The 23,688-nt window shown below is 48.9% G+C and overlaps 2 protein-coding genes across 3 annotated transcripts in view; one reads left to right on the top strand and one right to left on the bottom strand.

The window, feature by feature from the left end:
- The window catches only part of Nrap (nebulin related anchoring protein), a 78,891-nt gene extending 59,487 nt beyond the window's left edge, over window positions 1-19,404 (top strand). For both annotated transcript variants that reach the window (XM_031390779.1, XM_031390780.1), the window contains exons 32-42: window positions 4-102; window positions 1,516-1,620; window positions 1,948-2,055; window positions 2,950-3,261; window positions 9,511-9,615; window positions 10,796-10,894; window positions 12,067-12,171; window positions 15,364-15,471; window positions 17,425-17,736; window positions 18,439-18,570; window positions 19,153-19,404. In XM_031390779.1, the coding sequence (XP_031246639.1) occupies window positions 4-102; window positions 1,516-1,620; window positions 1,948-2,055; window positions 2,950-3,261; window positions 9,511-9,615; window positions 10,796-10,894; window positions 12,067-12,171; window positions 15,364-15,471; window positions 17,425-17,736; window positions 18,439-18,570; window positions 19,153-19,257 (1,590 nt within the window). In that variant the 3' untranslated portion in view covers window positions 19,258-19,404. The remainder of the gene's footprint in view (window positions 1-3; window positions 103-1,515; window positions 1,621-1,947; window positions 2,056-2,949; window positions 3,262-9,510; window positions 9,616-10,795; window positions 10,895-12,066; window positions 12,172-15,363; window positions 15,472-17,424; window positions 17,737-18,438; window positions 18,571-19,152) is intronic.
- Window positions 19,405-19,879: 475 nt separating this feature from the next.
- The window catches only part of Habp2 (hyaluronan binding protein 2), a 35,709-nt gene continuing 31,900 nt past the window's right edge, over window positions 19,880-23,688 (bottom strand). The window contains exons 11-13 of the mRNA XM_031385011.1: window positions 23,142-23,276; window positions 21,634-21,779; window positions 19,880-20,044 (exon numbers count right to left, since the gene is read on the bottom strand). Coding sequence (XP_031240871.1) covers window positions 19,880-20,044; window positions 21,634-21,779; window positions 23,142-23,276 — 446 coding nt within the window. The remainder of the gene's footprint in view (window positions 20,045-21,633; window positions 21,780-23,141; window positions 23,277-23,688) is intronic.

Here is a 23,688-nt window from a genome sequence, read left to right as displayed (position 1 = left end):
CAGAGTAAATACCGCCAGCACCCTGGGTCATTCAAGTACACAGCTGTGGCAGACACTCCCAACCTTCGGCATGCCAAGTTCAGCAACCAGATCACCAATGAGGTGAAATCTCCAGTGGCTGTTTAAGGATGGCTAGATTTTAAAAGAAAAGAAAAGATGTGTGCATTTTTGTGACCTGGGGAAGGGAAAGTCATTTGTATTTATGGGGGATTTGGAAAGAAAAGAACATTTTGTACAGAGCCTAGACATCTTTCAGGGGACAGGAGGGTCAGTTGGCTTCCTCTTTGCGCTTTCGTCTGGCTCCTCTAGACCAGGGGCAGGTTGGAATCTCAGCCTCAGGCCACACCCTACGATGTCGTGGACCAGGCTCACCCTCAGCAGACGTGTTTGCACATAGTCAGAAAGCTGGTCTGTGGCCCTATTCTAGGCAGATGGTGGCTAACCAATATAATGTCCATTTGTGGAAGACATGTGTCGCATGGCAACTGTCAGGATTTTTTCACCTTAACCTCAGTCACTATCTCCTAGATCTATTCACCCCAACATTTGCTATTCCCAATAAGAAAGAAAATGAGGGGAAGGGGTCTCCTCTGCCAAAATTATTTCTTCCACTCTCCCAGCTCTGCCCATTGCTGGGGCTCTCCCGTCAGCCAAGCAAACACATAGTATCGGATCATTCTCCTTCTTACGATTCTCCCAACTGTAGCTTTCAGAAGTTATGTGGAGGAGACGGGCTATTTTTCCCACTCACCTCCGAATTCAACCCAGGCCTTCAGAAGCTGAAGTGGCAGCTGAAGATAAGGACACGAAAGAGACAGAGTTCAGCATCTTGCACAGAGATGCCATCGATAGAAAACTCTTGTTCGGCCCTCCCGGCCTCTTTCTAAACTGTGTGATGTGGAGAGGCTGTTTCAGGGTGGCTTCTGACCCTATGGAAGCTGGCAAGCACTGACCCATTTCTCATCACAGGGACCAGCCCTCCAGGGTGGTCCTGGCTCAGCTTGCTCCCAGAAGGGATCCTCAGGCATCAGGGGAGGATGCAGACCAGGGCTACCCCTTTCCACCAACAGGACTTCCATTACATGTCCCAGGTCTTAGGGTCACCTTCTGCTGTATCGGGGGAATGAGTTTCAGGACACTTGCCCCTTGTTCATCTTCCTCCGTGTTTAGTAAAGCAGTTCCACACACAGTCCTTCTATTTCAGTCAGTGTGACTCAGACAGACTGAGTGTACTGAAAGAAATGTCTCTCAACCCAGGCTGAAGCTATGTCGGGGGAGGCCTTTCTAACTGCAAGCGTGGACCTACGCACCACTGTCTTCTCACTATTTATTTATGATTAATTAATTAGTCAGTTAATTAATTTTAAATTTGTGCGTAGCATCTCACTATTTGTTTGCTCATCTATTTATTTATTTACTAGTCAGTTAATTAATTTTTAATTTGTGTGGAGCACCTCACTATTTCTTCATTTGTTTGCTCATCTGTTTGTATACTTATTTTTAATTTGGGTTCAGCGTCTCTATAAAGCAGCTGGAGAGGATGCACGACACCAATACACGATGACCCTTGGTCTGCCTGAATTCATCCGAGCCAAAGCCAACGCAGCCAACCTGAGCGAGGTAAGCCTTTGTCCCTGCTGAAGTTCCAAAGCTACCTGTGCTGTGTGCTGCGAGCCGTCTAACAGCTGCTTCCCCAGTCTTCCCTGAAGTTTTTAAAAAGCACCCACGTACATGCCCATGTCAAATCCACATGCGTGTTATATACACACATATGCTCAGAGCCTAGCGTAGAGTATGTGCTAGTGAGAGTTTGCTCTGCGAAGCAGAAAGTGTTTGACGCTCACAAATGGATTCTAGGACACCGTGCCACAAACGGAAAGGGCATTAACCCTTTGGTAATCGATTCACATGTATGTTTTAAAAGATGTACCTGTGTTCCCACTTTAGGCAAAATACAAGGAGTCCTGGCATAACGTTCGTGCTCAAGGCTACAAGCTGACGATAGACGCCCTCCCCTTCCAGGCTGCGCGGGCCTCTGGAGGCATAGCCAGTGATGTGAGTGGAATCCCCTGACCTCCATCTTGCCTCGTGTCTGTTAACTTCAAGTAAAACAATGTGTGAGGCTGATTTTTTCTGAATTAAAGAAAACCTATAGCCATGAGAGACAAGGTGGAATATATTAGTTCTGAATGAGGTCCTGCAGAATATATTAGTTCTGAATGAGGTCTTGCAGAATATATTAGTTCTGAATGAGGTCTTTCTGCAAAAAGAGGGAGAGCCGATCACAGGCTAAATGTGTGCGACGGTCTCCAGCAGAAGGAGCTGGCCACTCGGGTCTAACTGCAAATGGTGGGCAGCGGTCACCTGAGAGTTGCCTGTTTGCAGCAACACCCAGAACAGGGACAAGATAAGAGATGGAAATTGCCCCCACCCCTGTCTCTCTCTGTCACTTCCCTCCACTACCCACAGCTGTGTCTCAAACACCAATAGCTGTGGGACAATGACAGTGACTTTCTCTTTCCCCGCAAACAAACCACAGAAAACATGGACGTCAAGTGGGCAGATCCTGTTTTGGATCTAACCTAACGATTCTCCAAATATGAGTGGATGAGATACAAGATTCTTTCTTACCCTATTTGATAAAATTCCTGTTGGCTACCGGACACACAAGGGGAGCGGGGAGCTTCCCGAAGTTCTGAGAATCTGATTTTAATGAGATAGGAAGGGAGGTATAATGTGTTCATCCTTCAGCCCTGAGGGCGGGGAGGGAGCCTGTTTCGGGCCAACTGCCTGAAGTAGTTCTCACTACCTAGAACAGGAAGAGGTGATCCCCTCCCCCACATAGACCTGTGCTGAAGTCACATGCACAGGTGGGCATGCATGGGCTCCAGGCTGCTGTGAGGTCGGCACGCATGCGCTGGCGCCTAATCAGCCGGCTGTCCCTTTCAGTTTCTCTATAGGCACGAGTTTGTGAAGGAGCGTGGACAGCTCATCGGGGTCCGGAGTGTGAGTGACGACCCAAGGCTACGGCACTGCCAATGGATGGGCCAGCTGCAGAGTGAGAATCAGTACAGGAGGGAGGCGGCCAGCAGCCGAGCTCAGTACCACCTGCCCATGGATATGGTGCACCTGGTCCATGCCAGGAAGGCCCAGGCCCTGGCCAGTGACCATGACTACCGGACACAGTGCCATGAGTTCACTGCGCTGCCTGAGGATCTGAAGATGGCCTGGGCCAAGAGAGCGCACGCCCTGCAGAGTGAGGTAGGCTCTACAGTGCCCATAGCCCCGCCCATAGCCCCACCTCCTTTCCGCCACGCTGAGGCTCCTCTTTGTCCGCTGAACCCTCTCCAGTTGCAAACTTGACCTGCATCCTCCAGGTTGGGGCTATTCATTCAACTGACATTTATTGAGCACCTACTATAAGGCCAGCACTCTGCTGGCTTATCTTGTCTTTCATCTCTTTAGAAACTTCCTCTTACCCGAGTTTCTGCTTCAAGTTTTTTTTACCTTCCTCCCCTCCCACCTCCCCTCCTCTCTCCTCTTCTCTCTTTCCTTCTCATCCCTTCATTTCCTCTCTCCTTCTGGGAGAATGCAGTTAGTCATCACCAGCAAAAGTAAAACATATCTCCCATACTTGTTTGGAACCCCTGTGAGGGAGATTGATCGTGATCGATATGACGAATAACGGATCTCAGATGGAGATACATGCTAGGGAGATAAGCGGAAGATAGATGTGGTGTGTGTGGTGTGTGTGTGAATGTGTTCATGCATATATGCAAATTTTTGAGGCAAGGCCTCTCAGTGTAGCCCGGGATGGCCTCAGATGTGAGGTGCTTCTGCCTCAGCTTCTGAAGTCTGTGAGTACAGGTGGTGCCAGCGTGTACCACCACCCAGCTTATTCCCATTTACAATGGGACATCCATGTAGTTCTCACTGGAACTGTCCTGACATCTGAGCAAAACGGCCTAAAGGAGATGAGGGAAGGGGGCAGAGGGATCCCTGCAGTTAGAGCAGTAAGTTTCAAGGCCAACCATGAGCAAGACCAGTTGTAATGTTTGATGTCCCTCTGCTGGCTTCTGTTGACAAGCACGTGACAAGCAAGTATGGGGACCAGAGGCTGGGTCCCCAGAAGCCACATAAAAGCCAGATGAGAATGACAGCCACCTGTCATTCCAGCACTAGGAAAGCAGAGACGGGTCTCCAGGACAAGCGGCAGAGCTTGGTTCACCAGAAACCAGCAAACTTCAGGTTTGGTGAGAGACCCTGCCTCATAGAAGAAAGCAGACAATGAATGCAGAATGTGGCTGGTGCCAACTCGGCTTGAACACACACATATAACATACACATACACAGTGTGCACCCCCCATGAACATGCTCATGGCCATACACATGTGAACACGTACATACACAGTGTGCACCCCACATGAACACATTCATTCCCACACACATGTGAACATACACATACATAGTGTGCACCCCACATGAACACACTCATGACTACAAACATGTGAACACACATATACATACACATGAAAGTGGGTGAATGAAGTGAAGTTTCAAGGACGGGCAGAGAGCACAGGGTGGAGCTAACGGTGTAAAGATAATTCGACCGTGACTCACACTAACTGCTGGCCTTTCCTGCTAGGGAGGCTTGGTAAGGTGGGCTCAGATCCCGCCCTCTGCACCTCCGGCTCTCTTGTAGGCTCTAAGAACAGTAGCAACAGGTGTAGGCCCTAAGGCTCCCAAAGGACAGATCTTTCCCTAATCAAGAGCAGGGCACTCCACGCCCCTGGAGGAAGGCTCTGCAGTTACAGTTCTGAGGTGTTCATCCCATTCCTTCATACCGGCCACGTGAGCTTGCACAAGTCCCTCGTCCTTGCCTAGTCTTGGACATGGTGGCAATAGTTAAGTGATCATGTGTTGTGGTTGTATGGGACACACAGAGTGGAGCATAGTGCCAGCCACCATCTATCTCTCTGGGCCCTAGGCCAACCCTAAAAAACAGGTACTCCCACTTTAGACTGTAAGTTCTTGTCATGTCTTCCTACTGTTGGAAGAGTTTGGGCTCAACAGTGGAAGTGTGTGTTCAGAAACACCTCAAGGCACTTAGAGCACTCATGTCTCAAGTAATAAAGTGTCTCCAAGAAGTCCTCGGGGGAGCAAAATTAACTCAGGCTGAGAATCCAGTCTTTAGCTGGGAGCTCGTCTCTGGGAAGGACTTGGCCTGAGGAAGAGACTGGCTGCTTTTCGAAGTCCCCCACAAGACGTCAGTTCTGCTGCCCCCAGGGCAGTGCCTGCTGCCCCCAGGGCAGTGCCTGCTGCCTCCAGGGCAGTGCCTGCTGCCCCCAGGGCAGTGCCTGCTCTTAGTTCAAGGCAATAAGCAGGAGTCACAGACCCAGAAATGGCTAGGGACTATAAGGATAATAACCTTATTGATGAGTGATTCACCATAACCCATTGCTGAGCCAGTGGGTGGATGCTGACCCAGCTCTGCCCTTAGCTAGCTATGTGAACCTGGGTAGTCGTTATACTTCCTGGACTCCATCCCAGAGTCAGAAAAGGAGCAAAGTTTGATCTGTTCCGTGATCTCAGACTTTTTAGAGTCACCGAAAATTTTCCTTTAACCAAAGGATCAACATAATGCCAAGTTTTATTTTATCAAGGAGAAAAAGGAAAAAAAAAAACTAATACTACCCAAAGGTATGATTTATGTTATTTTTGAAAAGAAAGAAAAAAGTTGAATATCTGAAAAGTATGGAGACCATAGTCTCAAAGGAGAAATGGAGGCTGAATATTTACATTTTAAAAACAGGGTCTGGTTTACAGTTCCGAGGGCTAAGAAATGGCCACATGACGCTCTTGTACTGTTTTTAGCCTATGATTGGATGTTAAAAAGTCCAAACTCCAGCTGTGGTGGACAGTGATAGTGTTCCGGGTGTTAACTTTAGTATAGTTGTCATCGTATCCATCTTTCCTATCTATCTATCTATCTATCTATCTATCTATCTATCTATCTATCTATCTATCTATCTATCTATCTATCTACCTACCTATCTATCTACCTATCTATCTATCTATCTACCTATCTATCTATCTATCTATCTATCTATCTATCTATCCATCCATCCATCCATCCATCGATCGATCTATCTATCTATCTATCTATCTATCTATCTATCTATCTACCTATCTATCTATCTATCTACATGTATATATAATAATACATACACGATACATACATTCATACATGCATACATACCCACCCACACACTATGTGAGTGTAGTACCTGCAGTGACCAGAAGAGGGCACCCTGTTTCCCGGAACTGGCATTAAGGGCAGTTGTGAGTTGGCTTGTGAGTTGGCTTGTGTGGGCACTGGCACAGAGGAACAGTCCTTTGTAGGAGCAGCAAGTGCCCTTTACTGCTAGGCCCACCACAGGAGTTTGTTAGTTGAGCCTCTTCTGTGTTCCCCTGTCCCGGCCAGGAAGAAAGCATTAGGTTATACCAGAAGATCTGAGACATGCTCCCGACGTGGGCTAAACTTCACAAGGCCATGATTGCTGACATCATGCACAGGTTCTGCTTTCCTTCGAGGGTCACGAACTGGCCTGGGGGCATCCATTATGAACACTTGGCAGAGCCTTCTATGGCTTCTTTAGTCCGTTAGGAGTCTGTTGTTCCCTGTGCACGTATAATCTCATACCAGGGCTGTAGGAAGTCTGGAAACATACATGCCCCACCCTTTCCCAGTGCGGTAACCTTGAGCTGACTCTAGAAATACTCCAGGCTTCAGTTCCTCCATGAGAAACAAGAATAGCTAATGCCGGGCGGTGGTGGCGCACATCTTTAATCCCAGCATTTGGGAGGCAGAGGCAGGCAGATTTCTGAGTTCGAGGCCAGCCTGGGCTACAAAGTGAGCTCCAGGACAGCCAGGGCTATACAGAGAAACCCTGTCTCAAAAAACCAAAAAAAAAAAAAAAAAAAAAAAAAAAAAAAAAAAAAAAAAAAAAAAAAAAAAAAAAGAATAGCTAAAACCTAGAACCCCTATGACTTGCTGACTTCCTGGGCCGGGCTTGAGTGTAAAGGCTTTGCAATCTCATTTAATATAAAGGAATGAGTATCGCTCTTGTTTTTGCAGGTCCAGACCTGATACCACCATCATCTAAGCCATCTGCCTTGGGTCACAAGCTGGCTGGGAAATGCTTTTCCAAGGCCCCACAGCTAGAAAGAGGTGGAGCAGGGCTTCTGGCTCTGGTCTCCAGCTTCCTAGTTCAGTCTCTCTGGCTTCCATAGGGAGCTATATTATGTCCCAGGTGCCCTGTTCTGTATTCCTGATGGCTTCCGGTGTGCCCTCGTGGCAGCCATGGCTCTTAGTATCTGAAATGGTATTCAGTCTGTGGGTGATAAAGAACGAGAACCCCTCCTTTGCAAGGCAGACGGACATGCATTGAGGTAGATTCTACGCAAGCACTGCCTAGCTAGTAAGGATGCTTTTTTTGTATTCACATGACAAACACGTAATTTCCTCCAGGTTCCTCCTGGGAACAATTGCTTGCACGGTGCCCACACTCGCTACCATGCAGGAAGTGAATGCTGTGCTTACAGAATTTGCAAGAGATTGCTCCAAGATGGGGGTGTTGGGAAAGCTCCATCCATGATGTCTCTAGTGGCTTCCAGGCCTTAGTACGTGCAAGGGAAAAGAGAGTCTGCCATTTGGGTTAGTCAGATGAAGCTGGGCAGTCTGAGAAGGTCTATTCCTTCCTTGGAATAATTCTCCGAACCTGTCTTTGGATAGTTGAGTGTTCTCGGCTCCCCTCCTTTCTCCCTTCTTTCGTTGTGAAGTCTGGGACGAGTGTGTTGTTGTTAGGGTCTGTGTAGACAGAGAAAGCTGGGCTGGGGGCTGAGATATCAATGGATGATCTGTTTATAGGAGTCGAGGCACAGTCAGCTCTTCGGGGAACCCGCATCTTGCTTTCTGTCTTACCTGTAATCGTACTGTTCAGCTGAACAAGAGGCGAGTTGAAAGGGTGGGTGCTCCGTACTTCATCTCGCTCATGAAAGGAGCAGAGCCCGGCTGTGAAGGGGCCCTGTAGGATTATTCTCTCCAACTTAGAAATGTATCCAATTTTCTCTGTTCTTTATCAGAGTCGAAGGCAAAAGCATTACCGCGGTAGACTGAAAAGACACTATGAAAAGCAATCTTACTGACATGGGGTTTTGAAACCTGCTCCCGAGCCTGAGTGATGCCCTCCCCTTCACCGGTCGGTCGGAGAGCAGTGTGGGATTGACACAGGGGCATTAACCAGCAGACAGTAGATCAGAGACAGACCCTCTTTGAGGCCGGCTGTGAGGAGCGCTGTGGATCCTGAAATGAAAGGGAACTAAAGGGGCCGAGAGGCTGATATCTAGAACGATATTTTGCGTTGCAGCAGGGCTTATATCTAAATTAGAGAGATGCCATCAAACTTCGTTTAGGGCCGAATTTCAGATTTCCTTAGAGAGGCTTTTTCTACCTTTAAAAAATATCCAATTTCCATAAAGAAGAGAAGAAGGCACCTGGGTGATGGTGTCATTTAGGCGACGCAGGTAGATCAAGGACTCCTAATAAGATGTGACAGTTTGGGGGCTCGAATCAGAGCCACCGCTGTAACGCTTCCTATTTATTTTCTCTTAGGAATGGTGTGACTGGCCTAACCTTCCAAGCCTTTAGAATAAAGAAAGCAGATAAGACTTTGCCTGATTTTGCAATCTGAGCAAATCGTAATAGGTTATAGCTGGGGATGGGGGGCAGGGGGAGCAGGGTAGGAGTAAACTGAGGCCCAAAGAGATTAAAAGGGCCTACTCATTGCTGGCCCATCACATTGAAGTTTGTTTTACTTTTTAAATCTGTCTTGTGGTTGACTCTGGCACTCTGTGTGGCCACTATATCAAGAACAAAAATCAGACTGTTTCTTGTCTCCGGGAACTCTTATAATTATTATTTTTTTCCTCACAAGAAGGGTTGTTTTGGCCTTTGATTGTGACAGAGACTGAGTTGCATTTTGGAAAAATAATTTGCTCTGAGTCATGGCAGTGTCCGTCCGGGGTTCAAAACCGTTTGATCAGCTAAACCTGAGTGTAGACCATTCTTGGTTGACAGGTGGTAGACTGCCTCACTGGCAGAATGAACCCCAAATAATCCTGGTTGATCCTTGGATTTGAGCACATAGCTCTTTCTTTAAACGCCTCTCCATGGATCTCATCACTGCCAGTTTCATGTCTTGCTGACGGGGCTTCGTGTACCTTTATTGTATTCCTTTATTCGTGGAAAAATGCACAAACCCAAAATAGCCGGACTTGGTGTCCAGAGTCTTCTAGTGATGACAGTGAGCTATTGGGATGAAGTGTGATTACGAAGGCCTTGTTATTATTTACTCTTGACTGTTATTTATTACCAAGCAAAGGCCTTCCTGAGATGCCCGGTGGTCCCAGGCATGGTCTTGACAGAAGCCCTTGGTTTTCTTTCTGCAGTTTCGATACAAGGCAGACTTGATGGGCATGAAGGGAACAGGATGGCTGGCTCTGAGATCTCCTCAGATAGAGAGTGCAAAGAAGGCTGGAGAGCTCATCAGTGAGGTACCATCTACCCACCTTCCTGAGTGACACAGGCAACCTGAGCATTCCCTTTCGAATAGGGAATCTGTTTACACAGTAGAAACCATGCCAAGATGGACTCCCATCTGACAGATACCCAGCTCTTTTCTGGAGCCCATTTGCTACCCAAACCTAAAACAATATTTCCCTACAACTAATTCATTGCCTGGGAGTTGAAGGTATTAAACATATTAGGAACTTCTTAATAAATACACTGTGACCAGTTATCATCCAGTGTGGCCCCAGTTTTCATTGGCAATGTGGGAAATCCGTATATACCCATTGAGTTTGGTCCAGTGTACAGAGGTCACTTGGTTCCCATATGGTATCTCATAGAGATAGCAATAACAACTGATTGATGGCCTGGGACCTCGGCCCTAGAGTCCCCTTGAGAAAATGCTGCTTTCTTTGGTTTTCTTACTTAGAGAATTTGCTTGGAGAGGGTCTAAGTGAGGCTCAGTTGATGCCTAACACTTTTCTTAATAGGATTCCTTTATAGAAAATTCATATATATACATATGTATATTATTGGTTATTTTATTAACTTACATTTCAAATATTATCCTTCTTCCCAGTTTCCCCTCTACAAACCCCCATCCCATCCTCCCTCCCTGCTGTTTCTATGAGGGAGCTCTCTCTCCCACCCACCCACTTCCTCCTCACCACCCTAGCGTAGAGCCTCTACAGGACCAAGGGTCTCCCCTCCCAGTGATGCCAGATAAGGCCATCCTCTGCTACATATGCAGCTGGAGCCATGGATCCCTCCATGTGTACTCTTTGGTTGTTAGTTTAGTCTCTGGGAGCTCTGGGGGGGTCTGGTTGATTGATTTTGTTGTTCTTCTATGGGGCTGTGAACCCCTTCAGCTCCTTCAGTCCTTCCCCTAACTCCTCCATTGGGGTCCCCGTGCTCAGCCCTATGGTTGGCTGTGAGCATCCGCATCTGTATTGGTCAGGCTACTAAATAATTGTCTCACGATTTTAATCACAGAGGAAAACTCGAGCCTCTCCCATACTCCTGACCGCCAGCTGCCTACAAAGCCTTGCGTATCAAGGCTTGTCTTCTGATAATGCCATTGTTATTTATACGTTCGGCCCCAAGAAGCTGGGATTAAAGATGGAAGTCATATTTAATCATCTCTCACAGGAATCTTTTCTTTTATAGACCAAGTACCGTAAAAAACCAGACAGCCTCAAGTTCACTACAGTGGTTGACTCTCCAGACCTCATTCATGCCAGGAAGAGCTATGTGGACTGTAACGAGGTGCGTTCCTCAGCCTCACCCATGCTGGGGGTGCAGTGGGGTGCTGTGGCTGGTGCTAGGTGGGAATGCAAGCTGTCTGGGTGATCATGGGCCACATTCTCCCATTCTCCTTATTTGAAGAAGGGGTGGGGTAGGAGAATGGAGACAGCAACCATTTCATATGGTTGAGTGAACTTAAAGAGAATTAAATAAGAAGCAAACGCAGCTTTAAGCAAGGACCAGGAACACAGTGACTCCTCTACAAATGACGTTATTATGGTTTGAGTTACAATCATAGTGATGTCCAGTATTACCAAACGTGAGACCAGACACATCCCAATTACTAACGTTAGCAATGGAATTAAAAGGCCTCATATAACCCACTAGTGAAAAAGAGACTAGTTATACTCAAAGCTTCCTTGTGTCTGTATTCCCTGTGTACTTTAGCCCTGTTCCCTCTTTCAAAGGACAGGAGGCTGCATGTATTTTCCCCTTTGATTCACCAAGGGGTTTATTCCTCACACAATTGCAGAACGGCCAGAGTTCCGAGTGCTGCACCAAACAGTTCCTATTTTCAAAGCCTAAATGACTTCGGGAATGACCAGAAATAGGATGTCTACACCTGTAGAAATAGATGGGGTTCAACTGCTTCTTAAAGTTGTTGGCAAGGTTTATATTGATGCTCTAAGAACGAAAACCAAGACAAAGCATTAATCTTAAAACTGTGTCTTTGTAGGATCTGGGTAAATTATGAAAACCAAGTAATAAGTTGAATAATACAAAAAGGTTCTCTGCTTTTTATTATAACAATTCATGCTCAACAACGGGGCCTCAAGGCCTGGGGTTGTCTCTAGTTACTAGTGAATGCATGCATTGGGTTGCAGAGGGTCTGAGACATAGCCACCCACTTGTGGCCAAATGACATACACAGGCGTGGCCAACGAGGGGGTTGTTGGTTTATGGTCCATTTTGGAACAGATCATGTGAATATTTTGATGGTGTTTACCATCACGTGATCCTGGCCACATAAGCACTTTCTACCCAGCAGATAGTTCTAGAAGGATTGTCTCAAAGAGCAGTGATGAATTCTGCTTCATGTAGTAGAGGGGAAGGAATCATCGGCTTTTCTCCTGGGCTTTTATGGAGGACAGCTCTACCTCAGCTCTGCCTTGACTGTTTCATCTCACCCGCAGCGCCTGTACAGGCTGGGAGATGCAGACTCCCTGCATAGGTACACCCCAATCCCAGACCACCCGGATTTCACCCGAGCCCGTATGAACGCAATGCATCTGAGTGATGTGAGTAGCCATAAGCCGGCATGTATGCTGTGTGTCCGCTTCTGGAACACTTCCAGCCCCCAAGTGATTCATTTGACTTTTCTTTTAAGTCTAAGAAGGAGGACATAAAAATGAAAAATCCCTGTACCCAGAGAAGGACAAACTGTCCTGTGACTTCCTATTGTTTTCCTCACTGGGCCTCAGTTTCCTTACCTGTAAACCAGGAAGAGATGAAGCTGAGCTAAATGGGAGTCTCTTGTAGCTCTAACATCTTTATTCTAGGCGAAGCTCTGAAAGCCACAGTCATGTGCCTGGTAATAGTCAGGGGAATGGTCCCAGGTGCTGGCAGGTCACCTGCTCTGTTAATTTCTTGGACACCTTGGGCATTCAGGTCATCTGGCCCTGGAGATGGAATGATACCGTCTTACTCTGCGGTTTGAAAAGACGTTCGCAACGTAGCTGGCTCCTTTGTGCATGGAACCGTGCCTGCCAACACTCCAGCTTCCCTTGGACATCTGCCCTTTGCGTGCATAACCAACACGCTGTTTCCTAAACTCGGGCTTGTTGTTGGCAGGGGTTGGAGGCCCCTGGTTGTAATAGAATAGGCAGCCGCTCAGCCAGCGATGCTGTGATCCCCAGATGACAGGTAAAGAAACGGGGCAATCAAAAGACAGCGTCAGGTTGGAATAACACAGGCTGAGTGTGTCGGCCTGGGGCAGCGAGGGCCTCCTGGCGTCCACACATTCTTCCTTGCCTGGCCTGGCCATTGTGTCCTGGGGCTGCGTGTGGATCGACAGCTGCTGCTGTTCACCCCAGAGGTGGCTGCCTTTGCAGGGGTTGGAGAGAGGCGCCTTCTAGTTAGCGTGTGTATTAGTTTGTTGCAGTTGTAAAGCCCTGTGGGATCCCGCACGGTGAATGCTCTCGTGCTTTGTAAATATGAGTTATTACAACCATTTGATGCTTTTGAGGAGCGAGCGAGGGATAATTTTAGAAAGCAGCTCCGGTGGGCCGGCCTCCATCTGGGGAAGCTGGACCGCCCCCTCTGCAGAGCTGGCATAGAAGGTCCAGCTCATTAATTCCCAAGGATGGGGAGGCCAGGAGTAACTCTCTGAGGACCTCAGTCCAGAGCCTGGGAGGAAGGTACTAGTTCATGAGGGTCCCAGCTTAAGGAAGACAGCCACCCTGGGCTGGCAAGAGCAGCGTGCTTGCTCTCACAAGGGGGACGGGACAGCCTGCAGAGTCCTGGAGCTGAAATTAGCCACCAGGACTCATGGGGTGTGGAGAACTCGTGAACCTCGTTTGAAAGAGCACTTCTTCAGGGGCGTGTGGGATGCACACAATTGGATCAAGTGCTCTGTGAGGAGGATGTGGAGGCAAAGTGACCTTCCTGAGCAAAGAAAGCCATTGAGATGTGCAAGGCAGCCGAAATAACTCAAAAATCAAATGACTCTAATGTGTGAGGACGAGGACAAAACTGTGATCAAGAAGAGGGATGCCCAGGGTTCCAAATCAAAGCGTGCTGCGCCTGCAGAATGTAAAGAAAGTCGGCAGCAAGGCAGAGACCTCAGCAGCATAGAAAACACAGGAGGATGCCGCCATAGCAAGCAGTGTGTAGGGGTGGGGGCGGGGGGCAACCGGAGAAAGAGAGCTCGCACACTGGGGACAACCCTAGTTCAGGCCACTGCATCTACAGGTGTCCTCGAGTTACCCAAGGCTGGGGTGCACAGGCCACTGACAGCTTGGTGTTGGACTTGAAGTTGGTAGAAAGTTGTTAACTGGCCCAGATCTGGGGTAGGCTTTTATTATTAGGAAAGCACTGCCCCCGCCCCCGCCAACTCCCCATCATAGAGTGTTTGAGGTTCTTGTCTCTACTTCCCACTCAGACACCTTTGGAAGCTGTCAGAACAGGAAGCAGGATGGTAGAAGGGCTTGTTGGTGGGTTATTGTCTGCTGCCTCCTTCTCTTGAATATCTTCCGGTCCTCATTGTTAAGCTAGACAGACCCAGTTCGTGGAAGCACTTGCCCCTGGCTGTGACTGCAGTTAGTGGTTCCCATTGCAAGGCTGGGTTCTGTGTTTCTTAGGACTGCTATAGTTGGCCTGTGTGTTGGAGTTGGAGGTCAGGGTGGTGTGGTAACTGGAAGTTGCAGGTAGATGATGAGATGTGCCCCGCTTGGCCCAGGCACTCCTGCTTCTCTTCCAGTGCTAGACCCAGAATAAAAGTGGGCGGAGGACTTGGCTTTTCAGCTGTCTGTCTTCCCTTGTTTAACTCCCCAAGTCTTTGCAGAACAGAGAGCCGGTCCTGACTTCCATTTCCAGGTGACAAAGGGAAGGCTCTCAAGGGGCCCTCGACCTGCAGCACCTCTCAGAATGAACGAGCAGCAACACAGTCTGGGGCTGGCACATTGTCATCTGCGGGTGCTGTGACTCTCCCACTGTCCCGTTTCTCTAAGGCTGAACATCCGCTAGGGTTTCTCTAAGGAGAGCATCCGCTGGGGTCTCCTGAAGACTCCTTTCATGGAGGAGTTGCCTTATCTTGGAAGGAAATCGCTACAGGAGGGCATGAAGAGTTTGGCGCCTCCCTAGGGGACGTGGCTGGGTCTCAGGCCTCAGAGGATGTGATTACAGACCCTACGGGGGGTGTGGGTCAACTTGAAAAGGGGAAAGATGAAGGAAGAAGATAGGAACTGTGTGGGTCAGGTACGCTGTCAGGTTCTTGACGACCTAAATTCAGATGAAAGCTCTGACCTCCCCACGAGAGATATACCATGCCTCCTAGTGGTAGGGTGAGGCATCACAGCTAGACTGAACCCCTCAACCTCAGGGACTCCAGAGGAACAAGAAGTGGGTGAGAGGACCCAGAGAGGAGCACTTCCAGCATGTGGGAGCACTTCGGTTCTGGAGCTCCAGGTTCTGGGGTCAGAAGCCTGAAAAGATGAGACAGAGAGGGGGGTCCAGACCCAGAACAGATGGTGCAAGACCCCTGAGAATGGCAGGGTGTGGCAAGTGAGCTGGACCCACAGACCACAACTCCTGAAGATCAGAAACCTTCTACAGCCAGTTCCATCAATCCTAGAGTCAGGAAGTCCCTCAGCCTCAGAAGGGCCATGGACTCAGTTATCCATGGGGCCTGATTCCTGCTGAGACCGGCTGAGACCAAATAGTGTGCAGGCAATGGCTGCCCCTCACTCAAATGCCCTTGTTCTCTCCTCCAGAAAGTCTACAGGAACGCCTGGGAGCAGAACCGGGCTGGCAGCTATGACTTCAGGCTGGATGCTATCCCGTTCCAGACTGCACGAGCATCCAGGGATATTGCCAGTGATGTAAGACCCCAAACCCTGTCTGCAGATGATAGATTCTCCCTGGTTAGCCAAGTGAACCGAAAGGCACAGAGCAGACTCGCAGGCCACCAGATTGCCTTTCTCCACACTAAAACAGAAATGTAATGTATATTTCAAAGGGACGAGAACACAGGCCTGGTAGTTAGGATTGTAGCCAGAAATATGGGGTTGGGAAGGGTTTGTTTGTTTGTTCGTTGGCAACTTTTGTTTGTTTGTTTGTTTGTTTGTTGTTGTTGTTTTTTGAGACAGGGTTTCTCTGTGTAGCTCTGGCTGTCCTGGAACTCACTCCATAGACCAGGCTGGCCTCGAACTCAGAAATCCGCCTGCCTCTGCCTCCCAAGTGCTGAGATTAAAGGTGTGTGCCACACCACCCAACTTGTTGGCAACATTTTAGGAGAGGTACACAGCAGTTGGTGTGGTGCGCCTGGAAGCCAAGGAGCCTGTGCTTCTGTGTCTGCTTAGTCTGTAGCAAGGAACCTCTCGTGAGATTGCTTCTGTGCCAGCACGAGGACTTATGTTCAGACTCACAGGTCCCGTGAACAGCCAGATGTGGTGGTTTGTGTGTGCCTGTTGCCCCAGATGTGGAGGATTGTGTCTGTAGCCCCAGATGTGGAGGATTGTGTCTGTAGCCCCAGATGTGGTGGTATGTGTCTGTAGCCCCAGATGTGGTGGTATGTGTCTGTAGCTCCAGATGTGGTGGTATGTGTCTGTAGCCCCAGATGTGGAGGATTGTGTCTGTAGCCCCAGATGTGGAGGATTGTGTCTGTAGCCCCAGATGTGGTGGTATGTGTCTGTAGCCCCAGATGTGGAGGATTGTGTCTGTAGCCCCAGATGTGGTGGTTTGTTGTGTCTGGAGCCCAGATGTGATGGCCTAGCATATGCACTAGCTAACATGAGACTTTATCTCTAATACTGTAGAAGGCCAAGACAGATATCAGTGATGTCCTCTGACATCCACAAGTACACCGTGGCACATATGTTCCCCAACTCACACACATGAATTGGTATATGTACACATATACACAAGATAAAATAAGAGATGTGACTGCGTAAAATGAACTAGATTCTTCATTTTAAGTGATTTGAGAAGCATTAGCCTTGGCCTCTGAGTATAGGGAGGACAGAAGACAGAATGGTTCACTTCCATTCCTGTTGGGGTAGTACTTACAGTAGCCACACAGAGTTATAGGTATATCCTTCCACATCTGAGGTTTCAGGTGCACACTACACACCTGAGGTTACAAGTGCATCCTACCACACCTGAGGTCACAGGTGCACACTACACACCTGAGGTCACAGGTGCCTCCTACCACACCTGAGGTTACAGGTGCATCCTACCACACCTGAGGTCACAGGTGCACACTACACACCTGAGGTCACAGGTGCATCCTACCACACCTGAGGTTCCAGATGTACACTACATCCCTGAGGTTACAGGTGCATACTACACACCTGAGGTTACAGATGCACACTACACACCTGAGGTCACAGGTGCCTCCTACCACACCTGAGGTCACAGGTGCCTCCTACCACACCTGAGGTCACAGGTGCATCCTACCACACCTGAGGTTACAGGTGCCTCCTACCACACATGAGGTTACAGGTGCACACTACACACCTGAGGTCACAGGTGCACACTACCATATCCTAGGTTACAAGTATACATACAGGACATCAATGGGTGTGGATTGCATTTCAGTTCTATATCCTCTCTCAACATCCCATGGGGTGAAGATTTATTCTCCTGTTTTATCGGATGTTCAGAGGGGCTCCACAGCTGCTCCAAGACCTTACAGCTTGGTTTGATTCCAGAGCTTACACCCTTATCCATTGTTGAGCTTCCTACTGAAGTCCTGGGGTCTGCCCTCTCAAGGGAGGCTGGCTTTGAAGGGGAAGGGCATCCCTGTCACCTCTCTCTGCTTCTCTGACTTGCAGTTCCGGTACAAAGAGGCATTTCTGAGGGAGCGGGGCCTACAGATTGGGTATCGCAGTATCAATGACGACCCAAGGATGACGCATTTCCTCCGAGTCGGCAGGCTCCAGAGCGACAACGAGTACAGGAAGGACTTTGCCAAAGGTCGCTTCCAGTTCCACAGCCGCGCTGACCAACCGGGCTTCCTCCAGGCCAAGAGGAGCCAGCAACTGGCCAGCGATGTGCTCTATAGGCAGCCGCTGCCCCAGCACACCAGCGACCCAGAGCAGCTGGGCCTGAAGCATGCCCGGAAAGCCCATCAGCTACAGAGTGACGTGAGCTGCTTCCACATACGCCCTGTTACATCCTGGGGGAGCAGGCTGACGAGGTGTAATGACAGCCATTCCCAATCCTGCCACACCAGTACCAGATGCTTTCTCAGGACTGGGTGGTGTTGCCTTAACAGACAAGGAACCCAAGCCAGGAGAAGTTAAGCAACCTAAGATCACACAGGAAATAAGCGGCAGCCCCAGGGTGTTGGATGTGATAGCCCAACTTCTTATTTTTCTTAACTAATTAATTGGTGCTGGGGGTTGAGCCAAGGGCCTTACTCGTGTTGGTCATGTGTTCAGCCACCCAGCGGCTGTCCAGTCTGAAAGCTCGGGCCCCTGGTGGTTCCAGTCTGCTCTTTCTATGGGGTCTCGATAACTCCAGAAGCCCATTTTATGCTTTCCCTGATAAGCAACTGCAGCTCAGAGAAAGGAGGAGAGCTTTCCAAGGACACAGAGCACATTACGATAGGAGCTTAGACGTGAGCCAGGTGTCCCCAGGGTATTTTATCACCCTACTGGGATTGAATGCATGGTGGCTGGCCAGGCTCATCGTTCAGGTCCTCTGCATCACAGGACTGCTCTTTGTCCTGTCTTTAATGATGTCAGTGTGGTCCGCATCTCCCCGCTGCCTTTGAAATCTCCCTTACTCGGTGGTCAAAGCACCCAGTCCCGCTGACTTTCCTCTTGCTTCTTCCTTCCTTCAAGGTCAAGTACAAATCTGACTTGAACCTGACTCGAGGTGTCGGCTGGACCCCTCCTGGCTCCTACAAAGTGGAAATGGCTCGACGGGCTGCAGAACTGGCCAACAGGAGGGGCCTGGGGACCCAGGGGGCTTCTGTGAGTGACGAGCCTCAAGCTGCACCCTGCCTTGCGAGACCACGGGAAATACAAACTCATTGTTGCTTTTCAAAGTTTATTTTTGGCCAAAGGTCAGCTAGTTTTAAAGAAGCGTGAAAGGCAGCTGAACAAGGCGCCTAATTTCATGGGTCTGAGATGACCGGGCGGGTGACACCTGGGTTAAACTTCCTGCGGGCTTCCTCTGAAGTCACAGCCATTAGTGCTGCAGAGGCAAGCCTACCAGGGCGACATCAATCCCGGGCCAGGGCAGCCCAGGCTGTGCTGACTGCTTGCTTGTTACATTCGCAGGAAGGGTCAGGGACTTGCTGGCTCCAGCAGTCTACGTTTTGAACCCTGCTTTGTTCAGGAGAGAGACACCACATCTAAATGAGAACCAGGCTTTGCTTCTTTCTCATCTCTGCCTTGAGGATCCGTTTTCTTGGGGCAGGGTGGAAGAGAGGACGGAGGAGGGGAGGGGAGAGTGTTAGATGTTTGCTGGGCATCTCAGCATGGCTTGTGGGAGCAGCCATCGGGTTTCCTGTGAACTCAGTGGGGGTGGGGCGCTATGTGTGGCTTCTGCAGGTGCAGCCAGAGGCAGTGGAGCTTGGAGATCCTCGGAGCAGGGGAGTGAACCCGGATGCCTTGGAGATCCTGCACATCAACAGGAAGAAGACCCTGCTGATGTGAGCCTCCTTGAGAAGGAAGCCACCTTGGGGGCTGCTTGTCAGACGCATGCCTCCGTGGCTTCTGTCTGGACGAGCGAGCGTTTAAAACATGGCACACCCTCCCCGTTCTCACATCTGCCTTTATTAAATCAACAACTCTGAAATCAAAGAGCTTGTGATTTTTTTGGGGGGTTTCTTTCTGACGGCTACATGAGACTGGCTGGTTCTGGGGGGAGCCTGATGGTGTGGGTTTCTCTCTGATGGCTGCATGAGACCGGCTGGTTCTGGGGGGACCTTGATGGTGTGGGCAGAGGAGTAAGGGTCAAGGCAACGCCCCTGGTGCTGGCAAGCAGGGATCTCAGATTTGTAGATCTCTGTGGTGGAGAACGTCTCTGATTTCTGGTTTTCTAGAAGGTTCACTTGTCAGAGGGGGGCAAAAGTAATGTATTTCTTGTCGGTTCCCAGAGAGAGAGAAGGACAGAGTGGACTTCATGAAATGGCATAGTGCCAGTCTGGAAAGGCCCAGGCTGGCAACAATGCCTCTGTCTAGAGCACGGACTCAGGACATCCCTGGTGACACAAGAAAGCTCCTCTTGTTTGGTGCTAAAGAAGAGGGGCTTCAGGGCTCTCAGGGCCTCAGCGCCTCAGAGGCCAGCCTCCTGGTGCATGGTGGTCTTTATCCAATTCAGGAACTTGGTAACTTGAGTGTAGACTCCTGGCTTCTTCCCACATTCCTGGCCCCAGCTTACAATCCCGTAGACATAGTAAGTTCCATCCTTCTCACAGGTTAGAGGGCCTCCCGAGTCACCCTAAGAGAAGAGCAAAAAGGGGTTCAGCCTTGCGAACTTGATTCAGACATGTTCCAAACTGCCTACAAGGGGAGGGTAGAGTGAAGTCACCTGCTAGCTACCCTGGGATTCTCTGGAAACCAGAGCCAAGGCTCTTCTCAAGCGTCTCATGATGCACACAGCTCCAAAGGGAGAGAAGCTAATACCAGCTTCAGTTCCTGAGTTTGGGAAAAGCTTGAAGCCCAGGGCTGCAGCCGCAGTGCTGTGGGCAAGTAAGGCTTCCTGACTCTCAATTCTAGAGTGTTTCGTTCCCAGGGTTCCTCAACGTCTTTTAGTAGCTGACCAAGGTGGGTGATGGCTTGTTTGGATGGACCCATATATAAGGAGTACCCAGAGGTAGCCTACAGCTTCAGCCTACTCCCTGTTGACCAGTGGCCTGAGGCCTTGCTTTCTCAGTGGAGAGCTGTGGATAACCATAGAGGAACTGTGCTCCTGAGAGGAACTGTAGAGATTCTTTCTGAAGTGTACAGGTCAGGGCAGAGATGGGCAGGAGGGGAGCAGAGAGGAAACAGCTTTTATCATATCACTCACTCTCCTAATCATAACCAACACCTTGTGATCGTACTGTCACATTATAGGTATCTGAGGTTTGATATGTCCTTTCAGTGATTGAGGTCCTATAACACGAGATAGAATCAGGCTTCAAAACCATGGCTATTGGCTTCCCTTCAGCGTAGCCTTTGAGTTATGTAGACAACCAAGCAAACTGTGATCCTGGTGACCCTGCTTATCCTCCAAGGGCTTAGGGAAAACCACACCCACTTGCTCTTCTCCATCCTGAGTATGTCCTAACGTATAGAGGATCGAAACAGCGCCATGGACTCTGGAGAGAAGAACTCCAGTTTCCAAACCCAAACAGGCTCTGAGTTGGCTGGTTATCATTGGGTCCGTTTGTAGGAAGGCTCTATCACAGTGGCAGGATCAAAATGTGGCTCTGCTGGGTTTTTGAGGCCATCTGGGTAGTGTGTAAGGTCAAGCAGAAAGCCTACACAGCTGATCCTGGGAGTGTAGGAAAAGTGCATCCCATGTGACATGAGCCCTGAGTGAAATGGGGTGTGTGTGGGCCTGGATCTGGGGCAGGGACCTGAGGTCCCCTTAGCCTACAGTTACGGAATCACTACCTCTCTGTCTCCAGGAATACATTGGAATCTCTGTAGACCTTAGCAGCTGCGGATTTGCTGTTATCAGAGTGGAGCCGAGTAGCAAAGGCTCTGGTGTTGCACACACCTGGGGTGTTCTGATCTCAGTCCTGCCTTGTCACTTATGCTCTGTTGCTATTGGCATTGATAATGCCTACGAGCCTTTGGAATGCGTGACAGTGACATGATAAGACGCTGGGAGAGTTAAACAAGGCTCTGCAGCCACATGCAATTGCATTATTACGCTGACCCATCTTGATGTAGGCTCAGAGAGATATGCCCAGCTGTGTGCTAATGCTGAGGCAGGTGGCCTGTTGACCCCAGTTCCCATGCCAGAGCTATCGCAAGCCTCTCCACTCAGCGTGAGAGTCAGTGACCCTCTACCTCCGAGTGCCGTGTGGAGTTTCTGACCTGGCAGGTGTCCGGTCCAGGCTTCTGAAGGTTCCCTGCACAAATCATACTGTCGTCGATTGTGTGGTCGTAGAGTTGTCGCGAGTTGCACAAAGGGTTAGCAATCAGCTTGACTTTGGCATCCAGGAGCTGGCGGGACCCTTCCCCTGTGGGATAGAAAACGGTCACTACCATGAAGACTGGAAAGATGCTAGGCCTCACTGTGAGTAAGAAGCCACGGGCTCTCAGTTCAGGGAAAAGGGTGTTTTTATAGAGGATGGGGAGAAACATCCTATTTTCCAACACAGTGACAACTTTCCAGCATCCTTCTCCCCCATGCATGTGCACTTTCAAAGCCGTTCTGATCACAGTTGGACAAATCATTTGTTCTGTTCTCTGCCTTTTCAACCTGGTTGTGAATTCTGAAAAGTATATCTAGCAGAAGGGCTAACACATAGTAGGTTCTATAGAAATTAATGGATGACTGACTATACAGATGGATGAAGATAGATGGACAGATGGATTCCTGCATGCGTACATGGGTGGGTGAAGAGCTATGTGCCCTGACAGATTAAATCATGTGCTTCCTAGAGACGATCGCCCCTTCTTAAAGATGATGAAATTGCTTGAAGCATCATTGACTTAGAACATATAATCTTAAGAGCTATTTGTGGAAACATAAAGGCATTCTAATCTGAGGCCCTATAGGTTTCCCGACTAAGACATCATCACGCTGAGCAGACCCCATTAAGGAGAGTGAAAGAGGAAAGGCTTAGAGAGACTACAACAAAGAGCTACAGAAAACTTTCTGCTTGACCTTGAGTCCAATTAGTCAGAGATTTTCTTCCCCCCCCGAGCCTCTGGCAAATGTATCCCATACATTCTATTTCCCTTTCTTTATGAATCTAAACCTATTTAAAGTGATTTTTTCCCCTGTCCATTATTAAGGATACTACTAGAAGGAGGTGACATATTTTGAGTATTTGGCAAAAATTTGAAAATACTCTTATGAACTTCTTTGTATTCAAGATATAATTTTGATTACATAATCCAAGCCCTGCAGGTAAAAATGACAATTGAGAAAGTAAAACTGGACTGCTTGAGAAACAACAAAGACTCTGCAAGAATTCCTGACACCGAAGAGCTGTCTAGTGCCAGAAGCTTACAACAGCATTATCTTTGTCCTTGAGCACCTGCCCAGCACCACAAGTGCCCACATGTGCAACGTGCCCAGCATCTTTGCGATCTCTTTAGAGAAGGAGAGTGGCCTTCCCCAGTGTACAGTCAGTGCTTGAGAAAGGTCACATGTCTAGAACAGGAGGCCAGAGACCACTGTGGAGATCAGAGGCCTACAGAGCAAGCTCCATGCAAATGGTTAAATTCGACTAGGGCTTGGGCAATAAGGCGCTTGCATTCTTTGATGATGCATTTTGAGCTTGTTTCAAGAGCAGAGAGCAGATGCCATTGGTCCTTTATTCTCTGGATGGTGCAGCTCTCCTGTGAGTATGGAGAGCACATGGAAGACTCACCTGTTTCTGTTACACCCCAACCAGAGATGTGGCACTCAGTTCCAGAGGGAAAGGGGTCACTGGGCAAACAGACGGTCTTCACATATTTGGATTCCAGAGCACAGTGACCACCCACTGGCTTTAACTTGAGCAAAGCTGGATGAGAGACAGAAGGGGTGGGGAGAATAGGGTGTGATGTCATCTCTTGATCAGAGAAGTATTGGCTTCATGTTGCTTTGGAAAGTCAGCTAGCAAGCCATATTACTCCTTCCACAACTGAAAAACGTTTTCATCTACATTTTGTGTTTTAACACTTCCAGAGAGGGGTAACCCAACACAAAAAGACTGCCAACAGTCAGTAAAACTAGATTCAAAATCATTCCTGATTCACTTTTCAAAAGTAGGCTGTATGGGAGGGGCTGTACATCAATAAGGAAGAGAGAGGGGGAGAAGAAGGAGAAGGAGAAGGAGAAGGAGAAGGAGAAGAAGGAGAAGGAGGAGAAGGAGAAGAAGAAGGAGAAGGAGGAGGGGGAAGGGGAGGAGGAGGAGAAGAAGAAGAGGAAGAGGA

Source organism: Mastomys coucha, unplaced genomic scaffold (genome assembly GCF_008632895.1).
Source record: "Mastomys coucha isolate ucsf_1 unplaced genomic scaffold, UCSF_Mcou_1 pScaffold21, whole genome shotgun sequence".
NCBI classification, from domain to species: domain Eukaryota; kingdom Metazoa; phylum Chordata; class Mammalia; order Rodentia; family Muridae; genus Mastomys; species Mastomys coucha.
The sequence above is the reverse complement of the archived record's forward strand: the minus strand, read 5'-3'. Positions and strand labels throughout refer to the sequence as shown.